This window comes from Sapajus apella, unplaced genomic scaffold (genome assembly GCF_009761245.1).
Source record: "Sapajus apella isolate SASKATOON/1434 unplaced genomic scaffold, GSC_monkey_1.0 scaffold7, whole genome shotgun sequence".
Classification (NCBI taxonomy): domain Eukaryota; kingdom Metazoa; phylum Chordata; class Mammalia; order Primates; family Cebidae; genus Sapajus; species Sapajus apella.
Genome location: NW_022436947.1, coordinates 10,538,925 through 10,552,482, shown reverse-complemented (window position 1 = coordinate 10,552,482; position 13,558 = coordinate 10,538,925). Strand labels below are relative to the sequence as shown.

At 43.1% G+C, this 13,558-nt stretch overlaps 1 protein-coding gene across 4 annotated transcripts in view; it reads left to right on the top strand.

Annotated features, from left to right (window-relative positions):
- Positions 1 to 13,558, top strand: part of MKLN1 (muskelin 1) — a 414,229-nt gene that overhangs the window by 24,648 nt on the left and 376,023 nt on the right. For all 4 annotated transcript variants that reach the window (XM_032275651.1, XM_032275655.1, XM_032275654.1 and 1 more), the window contains exon 2: positions 10,704 to 10,825. In XM_032275651.1, the coding sequence (XP_032131542.1) occupies positions 10,809 to 10,825 (17 nt within the window). In that variant the 5' untranslated portion in view covers positions 10,704 to 10,808. The remainder of the gene's footprint in view (positions 1 to 10,703; positions 10,826 to 13,558) is intronic.

Sequence of the window (13,558 nt, the reverse complement as noted above, 5' to 3'; positions counted from 1 at the left end):
CATATGAAGTTTAAAGTGGTTTTTTCCAGTTCTGTGAAGAAGGTCATTGGTAGCTTGATGGGGATAGCATTGAATCTATAAATTACTTTGGGCAGTATGGCCATTTTCAAGATATTGATTCTTCCTAACTATGAGCATGGAATGTTTCTCCGTCTATTTGTGTCCTCTCTTATTTCGTTGAGCAGTGGTTTGTAGTTCTCCTTGAAGAGGTCCTTTACATCCTTTGTTAGTTGTATTCCTAGGTATTTTATTCTCTTTGTAGCATTGTGAATGGCAGTTCATTCTTGATTTGGCTCTCTTTAACTCTGTTATTGGTATATAGGAATGCTTGTGATTTTTGCACATTGATTACACCCTATTGTCAAAACTGAAAGAGCTAGAGGAGCAAGATAAAAAACTCAAAAGCTAGCAAAAGACAAGAAATAACTAAGATCAGAGCAGAACTGAAGTAGATAGAGACACGAAAAACCCTTCAAAAAATCAATAAATCCTTCAAAAAATCAATAAATCCAGGAGCTGGTTTTTTGAAAAGATCAACAAAATAGACCACTATCCAGATTAATAAAAAAGAAAAGAAAGAATAATCAAATAGATTCAATAAAAAACGATAAAGAGGACATCACCACAGATTCCACAGAAATACAAACCACCATCAGAGATTACTACTACAAACAGCTCTATGCACATAAACCCGTAAACTTGGAAGAAATGGATAAATTCCTGGACACTTACACCCTCCCAAGCCTAAACCAGGAAGAAGTCAAAACCCTGAATAGACCAATAATAACAAGGGCTGAAGTTGAGGCAGCAATTAATAGCTTACTAACCAAAAAAAGCCCAGGTCCAGATGGGTTCACAGCCAAATTCTACCAGACATACAAAGAGGAGCTGGTACCATTCCTTCTGAAACTATTCCAAACAATCCAAAAAGAGGGAATTCTCCCCACATTATTTTATGAGACCAATATCATCCTGATACCAAAACCCAGAAGAGACTCAACAAGAAAAGGAAACTGCAAGCCAATATCCATGATGAACATGCATGCAAAAATCTTCAATAAAATACTGGTAAGCCGATTGCAACAGCACATCAAAAAACTTATCCATCACAATCAAGTAGGCTTCATCCCAGGGATGCAAGGCTGGTTCAACATACACAAGTCTATAAATGTAATTCACCTCATAAACAGAACCAAAGACAAAAACCACATGATTATCTCAATAGATGCAGAGAAGGCCTTTGACAAAATTCAACAGCCCTTCATGCTGAAAACTCTCAATAAACTAGGTATCGACGGAACGTATCTCAAAATAATAAAAGTTATTTACAACAAACCCACAGCAAATATCATACTGAATGGGCAAAAACTGGAAGCATTCCCCTTGAAATCTGGCACTAGACAAGGTTGCCCTCTCTCACCACTCCTATTCAATATAGTATTGGAAGTCTAGCCAGAGCAATCAGGCAAGAAAAAGAAATAAATGGTATTCAACTAGGAAAGGAGGAAGTCAAATTGTCTCTATTTGCAGACGACATGATTGTATATTTAGAAGACCCTATTGTCTCAGCCCAAAATCTCCTGAAACTGATAAGCAACCTCAGTGCTTCTTCTAAATCCCACTTGGACTTGCGACTACCCTTCAGCCCACTGCTGCTATGGTGACTCAGACCTTAATCCCTTCTTTAGACTATTACAGTAGTCTTCTAATTGGTTTTCCTGGCTCAGGCTTCATCCTGCCCACTAAAGTTTTTATTTTAATTTTTAAAAATATGAATGAGCACATCTTTCCACTCTTTAAGAAATGCTGATAGTTACTTACTGTCTTCAGTATCAAGTCCAGATTCCTTAGCTGTAATGAAGGTTCTTTGCAATATAGCCACAACATACCTTAGCATTGATTTCCAGCCCACATCAGACTTCTCTCTTTTCTTGGGACACAGTTTTCCCTCTCCACACCCTTGTGCCTTTTTTCATCCTAATTTTCTTACAAAAAAGCCACTCTTCTCTCCTTGCCAACTTATCCCCTCCTTTAGTGCTTCTAGGAAAGCACTGTCTTCCTTTTTTTTTTGAGATGGCTTCTTGCTCTGTTGCCTACGCTGGAGTACAGTAGAGTGATCTCAGCCCATTGCAACCTCTCTCTCCCAGGTCCAAGAAATTCTTCCCCCTCAACCCTCCTAGTAGCTGAGATTACAGGTTCCTGCCACCATGCCTGGCTAATTTTTGTACTTTTAGTAAAGACAGGGTTTTCCCATGTTGGCCAGGCTGGTCTTGAACTCCTGACCTCAGGTGATCTGCCCTCCTTGTCCTCCTGAAGTGCTGGATTATGGGCATGAGCCACTGCACCTGGCCCCTCTTCCACTTCCAAGTCAGGAGTTTAGGGATGCATCAGGGTAAGAGATATGGTATTTAAGGCAGAGGACTGGATTGACAATTGCAGAGGGACAAGCCCAATGGGACTGCCAATATTCAGACAGCGGGAAGGACCCAGCCAAAGAGGCTGGGAGGGAACAATGAGGTAGGAGGAAACCTAGTGAGGTGTGATGGAAACCAAGAGTAGAAAGTGTTTTATTAGAAGGGGTGAACGTTGTGCCAAGAGGCTGCTGAGAAGAGGAATAAGATGAAGACTGAATTGACCATTGGATTTGATGTCATAGTGGTCATCGTGAGCTTCATCGGTGTGTTTTCAGTGGACTAATGGGGGCAAAGGCTGATTAGATTGGCTTCAAGAGATCGGCAGAAATGAGGAAGTAGATGCTTGTTGAATAGGTAAAGGTTGGATGAATGAAGAAATAATGTCTTCGAGAGAATGCCATGATTGATCATGAACCAAAATAGATAAATGAATTATTCTGAGTCTGAAAAACTCCCAAGTAGAAACAATGTTGTGATTTCAGGGCACAAAGCTTTGCGTGAGTGACAAGGGAATTCAGCTGGGATTACTCACACAGTAGGGTGGGTCTAGGGAGGGTTGTTTATGAGTTCTGTTGTGCTTGCAATTTTATCTCCTCCTGGCCCCACTTCATAAAGGCCTTCTTGCAAGACTTCTCAGAGGGGGCCTCAGGGAAGATCTGTCCCTCCAGGGACTTGGGTGTAGGATATTGAGAGATTATTTTCAAACATCTCTTGCAGGTCTGTGGGGTTCCTGATAGTAAGCCTTTCAGGCTGACTCCTGCCCCTTTTTGCAGGGTGAGCAGCACCAAGCCTGACTGGTCAGGAAGAGGTGAATAGGAAGACCTGATCCATCCAACAGACTGTATTTGATGCTGTACTTCAAAGCGTTTCTCTATAAAAATGCTATATTGAAATAATAATGGAGATGGACCAAGTGGTCGCCTAGATTTGATAAGCAGGCTGCTCATACCTGCTCCCCACTGGACTACAACAATGATGAAGTATGAAGAATACAAACCTGGCTAGACCAGACCCAAACTTTGATTTTATGCTGTTCTCAGTGTCATTTTCCTCAAATGGTCAAAGCTTCAAAAGGCACCTAGAATGTGTTTTTGCTTACACGACTGAGGACAATACATGTCCCTTCATAGAAGCATTTTTGGGGATGTCCAGGGCCCAGATTGTGAAACAGAACCAGCCATAAAGTAAGTGAACAACTCCCATTGTACCACACGCCCTGCAGTTCTCCAAATGCATCATCTGCTCTTATTTGTCCATGTTTTTGCCCACGCGGTTCCCTGGAACACCCAAATTCTCTTCTTCCTGCTGGCGTGCTTAGCTCTGGAAGGACCTTCTACAGGAGCCCTTCCTCACCCACTCACACAGAGACAGAGCCCCAAACCACAGTTGTGTGTAGTTCAAACGCCACATCTACCGCAGTGAACTACAATGGTTTTCTCTTCTGGTGTTCCCATTGGACTGTGAGTGCCTTGAATCCTGTGACTTTAATTCTGGGTTCCTGCCTTGTTTTATTTTTTGCATGCCACCATACCCAGCTAATTTTTAAAAATATTTATAGAGATGGGGTCTCCCTGTGTTGCCCAGGCTGGTCTTGAACTCCCGGGCTTAAGTGATCTACCCGCCTCAGCCTTCCAAAATGCAGAGATCACAAGTGTGAGCCACCACACCTGGCCCTTATTCCTATTTCTATCCTGTGCATCTAGAATAGTGCCTGTACATTTTGAGCACATAATCGTGTTCATTGAATAGCTGCATGAAGGTTGGAGAATGTGGAGGAATGAATGAATACATAAAAAGATCAGAAAAATGTTACCCCCCAAATTGAAGCGAATAAAAGAAAGACTGTCAATGACTTTACATATATGCAGAATTTGTTCATATAATGGTTCTTTCCACATCCACTCGAGACAAGATTATTGCAGCATAATGCATATCTATCCAGTGACTTGTGCTGTGTGTGGCACAAGATTCTGAAACCATGCTGATGAACATCAGAGTTGGGTAGTAGGAATTGATTGGTTTAATTCTAGATTTGTGAGAAAGATGTGATCTGTGGAACACATGAACTTTTTTTTTTTTAGATGGAATCTTGCTCTGTTGCCCAGGCTGGTGTGCAGTGGCACAATCTCGGCTCATTGCAACCTCTGCCTCCTGGGTTCACGCAATTCTCCTGCCGCAGCCTCTGGAGTAGCTGGGATTTCAGGCACCTGTGACCATGTCCGGCTAATTTTTTATTTTTAGTGGAGATGGGATTTCACCATGTTGGCCAGGCTGGTCTTGAACTCCTGACCTCAGGTGATCTGCCCGCCTCAGCCTCCCAAAGTACTGGGATTACAGGTGTGAGCCACTGTGCCTGGCTGGAACACATGAACATTTTGGTCCTTGTTATTTCTTTTAAGCAAAATATTTTTCCTTTTAAAATTGGAAAACAAGGTACACCTTAATAAATATATTTATTTGAAGCATCATTTCATTAGTCATGGTTTTAAAATTTTTCATAAGAAACTTTAAAAATAAACCAGCCGTAACACATCTGAAGTGGAAGTCACACTGAACCAGTCATTTCATTTCCAGGTGACTTGGTCTCTTTCTTGCATAATTTGTAAAATGATAATAGCCCTTACTAGTATTTACATTGTAAAAGTGTTGTTACTGTAAATTAGATATTCTAAAATGGGTTATGATGTCTTCTTTGAAAGACAAGCATTACACACAAATGAGGTATTATTATTTAGTTTTGCCTTTTCAAGCTCATTAAATGAGAATTAGATGAAAACTCTGCTTTAAGCAATATTCAGCGGGTAAGTGACTATTGACTTGAGTGAAATGAAAAAAAAAACTTCTCCAGCTGAAAACTCAGTTTGTGCAGCCTGGTCTGTCTGTGCACAGGCAAAAATAGTGTATGTATAGGTGATATTTACGGGTGTTCTTTATCTCCTCTCTGTCCTGTAATCACAAACCGAAGATAGTTAAGTCTTTCGGTTCAGTCATTATATGCGTTTTGGAAAACCAAAGGAATATGGAATGATTACAACTTAGAAATAACGTTTCCACGAATCAAGTCATGCAGCTAGCTTTCCTACTAGGTTAGGGCCCAAATTAACTGTACCAGGTCTTCACTTCCACACCTGCTTCTTAGGATGGGGGCCCTGTTCCTGCAGTATATCAGGTTAATTTCCATTAAGGCCTGTGTGTACCTCGTTAGCACCCCTGACCAGGCCCAGGGCTTTCCTATCTTGGAATACAGGGAGACGATGGCAGGAGAAGGGGTGTTGTGGAAATAAGATCTGGGGAATTGTGAATATCAGAAACTTCATGTGAAGGCCTGAGAACGGAAACAGTACCCTGGGAGGATTCAGGGTGAGAGAGAGCTGCTGGTGATGGACCCATCTATAGAACATCAATGTTTGTGGCCTCTGTGTGGTATGATGTGGCATTGATCATGTTGGGGTCACCACTTGAGACATTGATTGCTACCTGCGGGGGTCTGTCCTGCAAACCCTGACTTCGCGACAGATGAATAAATACACTCAAATACACAGAGTACAGTGAACGAGTGGGCTAGGGAGGTTGTCAGCCGCTCTCAGAGGGCAATTGCAACTACCTGACCCCTTACTAGCTGCTCTTCCTCGCAATTATTCGGTATAGATTTAATGACAGAGGTTCTAAGTCAACACACTTGTGCATAATTAACATCGTTAAAAGAGTGATTTTATGTCACGCCTGTAATCCCAGCACTTTGGGAGGCCGAGCCGGGTGAATCACGAGGTCAACAGATCAAGACCATCCTGGTCAACATGGTGAAACCCCGTCTCTACTAAAAATACAAAAATTAGCTGGGCGTGGTTGTGCACACCTGTAATCCCAGCTGCTCGGGAGGCTGAGGCAGGAGAATCACTTGAACCCGGGAGGTGGAGGTTGCAGTGAGCTGAGATCACACCACTGCACTCCAGCTTGGGCAACAAGAGCAAAAACTCCGTCTCAAAAATAAAAAGTATGGTTTTATGAATGATTAAAGGTTTTGGTTCTAGGGGCCCAGAACAAACACCGTTAACAGGTAATCCCCCTTCCACCTCCCTCTGAGAGGACCATCGGGGCACAAAGTTTACATAAGTAAACAAGTAGTTAGAAACAAAGGAATATGGGGTAAACAGACTTAACTGGGGAAGCTTCTATTATTCCTAATCTTCACCCTATGACCTAATGCTCTAAGGTAAGAACTGGCTGCCTTCAGCCTGTTCCATTATCACAAGTTTATGAAAACCTTTGGCCTTCCAAAAGGTTTGAAACGATAATCTTATAACTTTCCTTAATATTTTTCCAGCTATGCTGAGTGAATCTCAACAGTCTGATACCTCTAACCCATTTCTGGTCCCGGCTCCTGGACTTCCCTGTCCCTCCCCTCTCATCCAAACCCCTTCTGGTGTCCATCCATTAGGCCTTGACTCACTTTCGCTTCCTAGGGGCGACCTTCAGCCTCGCTTGCAGTTATGGTCATCTGCTTTCCACCTGACCCATTTATTTTGGCTTCTGGATTTTGCTCCTAGAGAGGCCCCCTGCTTGGTTAGCTGCCTGGCCAGCTGCAGAGCCAGCTGTTTCTTCCAGACTTCAAGGTGACTACACTCCTCTCTTCTCCCTCTGACTGGTCCCAATACATGGGCCATGACAAGAGGTGAGAGATAGTGACAGTGTGACAATTGCGTCAGAACAGATTCGTCCCTTTGTAGGTGGTGTCGTTGGTGGACCGCTCAGAGTTCGGGTGCACATTCATGCCTCGCAGTGGGCCATGGACCGGGAAGTCTGTGTGGACCTCAGAGGCCGAGGGACAGGGGAGGAGCAAAAGAAAAGTTAGGAGGAAAACACAAGAGGCTGATCTGCTTTGCTCTGCAGTTTCGACCAAGACCACAACTGGTTTTTGGGGTACTGCTCAACACACAGGCCATGTCCTCCAAGAGCGCTGGCATGAGGTCAGCTGAGCTAACACACAGGTGGTGAGGGACCTAGAGATCCTCTGAGGTGAGTCTAATGGCAGACCACTTTCTTTACCCGTGGAAAGAACATTTAGGGATTATGTCTTTACTCCCTCCCCCCCTTTTTTTTTGAGATGGAGTCTCACTCTGTCACCAGGCTGGAGTGCAGTGGCGCGATCTCGGCTCACTGCAACCTCTGCCTCCTGAGTTCAAGTAATTCTGTTACCTTAGCCTCCCAAGTAGCTAGGATTACAGGCTTGTGCCACCACACCAACTAATTTTTTGTATTTTTAGTAGAGACAGGGTTTCACCATGTTGGCCAGGATGGTCTGAATCTCTTAACCTCGTGATTTTCCTGCCTCGGCCTCTGAAAGGACTAGGATTTTACAGGCGTGAGCCACTGTGCCCAGCCATGTCTTCCACTTTTAAGGCAAACTTTTTGAAACAGATGTCTGCGTCCATGGGTTCCATTTACTCCTCCACTCACTGTGACCTGACTGCTGCCTGCATGGACCCTACTCCCTGCCAAACCAGTCCAGTATCTCCATGGTACTCACCTGTGGGTGCTTCTTAGTCTTTTTCTTGCTTGATCTCTTGATAGCATTTGCCTTTGTGGATCACAGCCTACTTCTTGAAATATGCTTTTCCCTTGTTCTCTGGATACCTCACCATTCTTTTTCCCAAGCTCTCTGGCTACACCTTCTCACTCTTTTTTTAGGGGTCTTTTGTCTTCTCATCTCATATAGCTTGGATATTTGTGTCCTCCAAAACTTATGTTGAAATTTCATCCCCAGCATGGGAGGTAGGTCCTGGTGGGAGGTGTTTGGATCACGGGGGTGGATCCCTCATGAATGGCTTGGTGCTTTTCTTGCTGTAATGAGTGAGTTCTCGCTCTGTTAGTTCACGTGAACACTGATGTTTAAAAGAGCAGCACTTCCTCTTTTCACTCTTGCTCTCTCTCTCTGGCCACGTGACATGCCTGGTCCTTTCAGCTTCTACCATGAGCAGAAGCTTCTTGAGACCTCGCCAGGAACAGATGTGAGTGCCGCGTTTCTTGTACAGCCTGCAGAACTGTGAGCCAAATAAACCTCTTTTCTTCAGAAATTACCCAGTCAGGCATTCCTTTTAAGCAACACAAAATGAACTAACATACCATCCTTTATTTAAGCTTTGGTGTTATTCTGGCTTCTGTCTTTCTCCATGCTCCAACACACTCTCCCAGGGTATGTCATTCATCGTTGTGAAGTCTCTTGTTGTCTGTCGTGTACAGATGACTCCTAAATGTGTGTCCTCAGATTTCTAGATCAAACTGCTTGCTGTTGTCCTGAATGTTCCCCAGTCATCACAAAACAAACACATCCAAGGCTGAACTGAACTCAGCACCTTCTCCCCCAAATCTCCTCAATTTCGAATTCATATTTTTGCTGTCTTATTGAACGATATCACTATCCACCCAGTTGTCCACATCAAGAACCTGATCTCTGCTCTGGATTTTCTTCAAAACTCCAACATGTAATCCGTCACGACTTTCAGTAGTTTCTACCTCCTCGAGAGTGTGACTCGTACATTTCTCCATAATTTCATGCTGCTTACCTTTCCAGCCTCATCTCTGACCACTTTGGCTAAGACCCTAGAAACTACTTTGAGTAGTCAGGTACTCAGCATGCGTAATCATGCATTGTTCTTTCCAAAATGTGCGTATGTTGTACCCTCCCCCTGAAAAAGACTTCCCCACCTCTTTATTTGATTAACTCCTCCATACCTTGTAAGTCTGTGTGTCCAAGCTACTAACTTCCAATTTTCCCTAAATCTGGGTTAGGTGACCTCCCTAGGGCTCTCAGTACTTACATCTTCATAACACACTTCTTTATCACAGCTGACTTTCCTGTGTCTACTGTGCCCACATCTCCTGTGGGGTCCCTGTAGGTGCTTATCAGGACCTTATTTTTTCTGTTCACCTTTGTATTCCTCACACCAACAAAGTATTGGGTACAAAAACAGATTCTCAAGGAATGAATGAATATGAATGTTAAAAGTATCACTGTGAAAATACAAAATAAATTTCTGGCTGGGTGCGGTGCCTCACAACTGTAATCCCACCACTTTGGGAGGTCGGGGCAGCAGGATTGCTGCAGCTCAGGAGTTCGAGACCAGCCTGGGCAACATGGTAAGACTGTCTACAAAAACAAACAAAAAAAGGCAGGGTGTGGTGACTCAAGCCTATAATCCCAGCGTTTTGGGAGGTTGAGGTGGGCAGATCACCTGAGATCAGGAGCTCGAGACCAGCCTGGCCAAAATGGCTAAACTGAAAATATGAAAAAAAATTAGCCATATGTGGTGGTATGCTCCTGTAATCCCAGCTACACAAGAGGCTGAGGCAGGAGTATTGCTTGATCCTGGGAGGTGGAGGTTGCAATGAACCAAGATCGTGCCACTGCATTCCAGCTTAGGTAACAGAGCGAGACTCTGTCTCAAAAAAAAAAAAAATTAAAATAATGATAATAATAAATTAGCCAGGTGAGGTGATGTGCACCTATAGTACCAACTAATCAGGAGGCTGAGATGGGAGGATCGCTTGAGCCCAGGAGGTTGCGGCTGCAGTGAGCACCACTGCACTCCAGCCTAGGCAACAGAGTGAGACCCTTTCTCAAAATAATAATAATAATAAATAAAATTTCCAATCAGAGAAAGCAATTAGTATTTTACTTAACAAAGATTGGTCCAGTCCCTCAAACATTAAAGGGATTTATTGAATGATTTAAAATATTGCTGAGCATGGTGGTGCACACCTGTAGTCCTAGCTACTTGGGAAGCTGAAGCAGGAGGATTGCTTGAGCCTGGGAGACTGAGGCCAGCCTGGGCAACATAGTGAGACTCTATCTTTAAAAAAAAAAAAAAAGATTTTAAAAAATTAGAAGAACTTGTCAACATTAGAATTGTAAGCAGAGGGGCTGGGCACAGTGGCCCATGCCTGTAATCCCAGAACTTTAGGAGGTCAAGGTGGGTGGATCACTTAAGGTCAGGAGTTCAAGACCAGCCTGGTTAACATGGTGAAACCCCATCTGTACTGAAAAAAAAAATACAAAATATGATCCAGGTGTGGTGGTGTAGGCCTGTAATCCCAGCTACTCAGGAGGCTGAGGCATAAGAATCCATTGAACCTAGGAGGCAGAGGTTGCAGTGAGGCGAGATCACGCCACTGCACTCCAGCCTGGGCCACGGAGTGAGACTCTATCTCAAAATAAAGAAAAAAAAATTGTAAGCAGAGGGTAATTAATAGCGGCAGACTTCACATCTGTCCTGTGGGCTTCTTTTCCAGAGTTCCATATCCAGACTTTCAAACCGTGTTCTGGGGTCATCCAAACATTCCATCCTCCTGACTCCATAAACTACTGGATTCATAACCCGCTCCATACTTGAAAACATGGGGATTGGAATTCGGTAAGTGTTGATGTTTTAGCTTTTTCTCTCTTTAGTTGTCAACAATGTACTGTACCAGTAGAGTAATGCTTTTTCAATTCTTCTCTCTGGAGTCTTCATCAGAAGATGTGACTGGACTCCTGACTAGTCTAGTTGTTTTCACAATGTTTGAATATGCTACTTGTACAAAGAAATGTTGTGAAGTCTTCTGAAGAGTTCCATCTTTTTACACTTTCTCCTCTGTTTCATAAGTATTTAAATTCTTCAGCCGGGCACGGTGGCTCATACCTGTAATACCAGCACTTTGGAAGGCTGAGGCGGGTGAATCATGAGGTCAGCAGTTTGAGACCAGCCTGGCCAGCAAGGTGAAATCCTGTCTCTACTAAAAATACAAAAAATTAGCTGGGTGTGTGGCGGGCACCTGTAATCCCAGCTACTCGGGAGGCTGAGGCAGGAAAATTGCTTGAACTCAGGAGGCAGAGGTTGCAGTGAGCTGAGATCATGCCACTGCACTCCAGCCCAGGCAACAGTGTAAGACTTCATCTCAAAAAAAAAAAAAAAATTCTTCATCATTGTTCTATTGATTTTTCCTAAAGTGACTTTGCATAGAGAAAAGTGAATTTTCAGCTGGGCACAGTAGTTCATGACTGTAATCCCAGTGTTTACAGGTAGCATGTGCCTGTAGTCCCAGCTACTTGGGAGGCTAAGGCAGGAAGATCACTTGAACTCAGGAGTTTGAGGCTGCAGTGAGCCATGATCACAACCCTGCACTCTAGTAGAGGCAACAGAGCAAGAACTTATCTCAAAAAAATAAAAAAGAGAAAGAAAGAATTAGAAAGACTTGCTGCCCACTCTGGGCCAGTTGAATAATGTAAGACGTGAGTGGTTCAACCATACTCCAAAATCAACTGCTTTAGCCATGCTGCCTATCGACAACCCCACTCCATCCCCACTGTCAAATTTTTCTAGCCTCATAACTGCTTTTGTTTTCCAAAACACCAATTGTTTATTGTCTACCTCCCCTTCTAGAATGTAAGCATCATGAGGGCAGGCAATTATTTTGTTCAGCTCTAGATGCTCAGCACTTGGAGTAGTAACTCAGTAAATATTTTTTGATTAATGAATGATGTCTTTTGCAAGTTTTTCTTTTTAATTTTTATACTTTTAAAAATAGAGATGAAGTTTTGCTACATTACCCAGGCTGGTCTTGAACTCCTGGCCTCACGCAATCCTCCTTCCTCAGCCTCCCAAAGTGCTGGGGTTACAAGCATGAGCCACCACACCCAGCCCTTGTTTTCTTTTTTCCTTTAAAGAGGCTGATGCACATTTCGGTCTCTAGGGATCTAATGAAAGTCTGGTTTTCCCCTGAACACTTTTATCGATGACTAAGACAATAACATTGATGGCATGCTGAACAAATTTACAGATGACACACACTAAAAAGAATAACAAATAAGTTGGAGGATACAATCGGATTCTCTCCCCGCCCCCAATCCTGACAAAATGTAATAATGGAGCCTATCTAACACTATGGCGTTTAATGGATACCAATATGAAGTACTCAAAGATCCCCAAATTGAATTGTAAAAGTACTGAGTGGGGGCGAGATGATGTACTGAGCTCCACATGGCAGGAAGATTTACAGTCTCCTGTTGATGGTAAGAAGGTGATGAGTCAACACAGTGGGATGTAGCTTTTAAAAAAATCAATCTTTTGTTATACTAATAGAAATGTAGTGCTCAAGAGGGGAGCTAGTTCTCTAGTACTCACTGGTGATCAGACCACATTCGTTCTGTTTTATAAATTCTGGGCTTCAGACATTCAGAGACATTGACAAACAAAGGATTATATGAGAAAAGTAAAAAGTATAAGAAATCTGGTGCACAGCGTTATTCAGAAATAACAAAAAGATCCAAGGTTGTATGTAGGTGTGCAAGAGAGATGGTGATAACTAGCATATGTAGCTACCTTTCAAAGTTTGTGGGGCTATCCAGCAGAGGAGAGATTTGATTTCTTCTGGGTAATCCCACATGGCAGTAAGTAAGTATATTTCAACCCATTAACATTGGTCAACTGTTAGATTTGCCTAGCAGTCAAATGGACAGCCACTGGAGGTAGTACATTCCCTGACCCTGGTGCCTGGAAGTGGGGCAGTCATGCCTTATTCACTGGTGCATTTGCGATGGAAGTTCAAACCCTGGAGTGAGGATGTGAGGAGAATAGATTGTTTATAATAGTAAACCATAGTAACTGCTTGCTGTTTGGCAAGCACCATAGTAAGTGATTAACGTGGTTGTCATTTCTACTACATCCCACTAGCTCATTGTACAGATGAGCAAAGTGAGGCTTAGTGGGATCGAGCAGTTTGCTCAAGGTCTTACACCTTAGCACAAAGCAGATCTAGGATTTGAACCCAGGCAGTCAGATCCCAAACCTTAATTATTATTCTATAATGTCCCTAAGTGGTGCGTGATGGTGTGTGCCTGTGGTCCCAGCTACTGGGGAGGCTGAGGCAGGAGAATCACTAGAACCCAGGAGTTCAAGACTGCAGTGAGCTATGATCATGCCACTGCACTCCAGCTTGGGCATCAGAGCAAGACCTTGTCTCTAAAATAAGTAAATAAAAATAAAAGTAAAGTATAAGGACTTTTACTTCAAAAAAGCCATTCTTTCCCACCTTGAGATTCTATCACTCTATGAAATAATTAAACAGAGGAGCATATTATCTCAGAGTGGATGATTCTATAGTACATA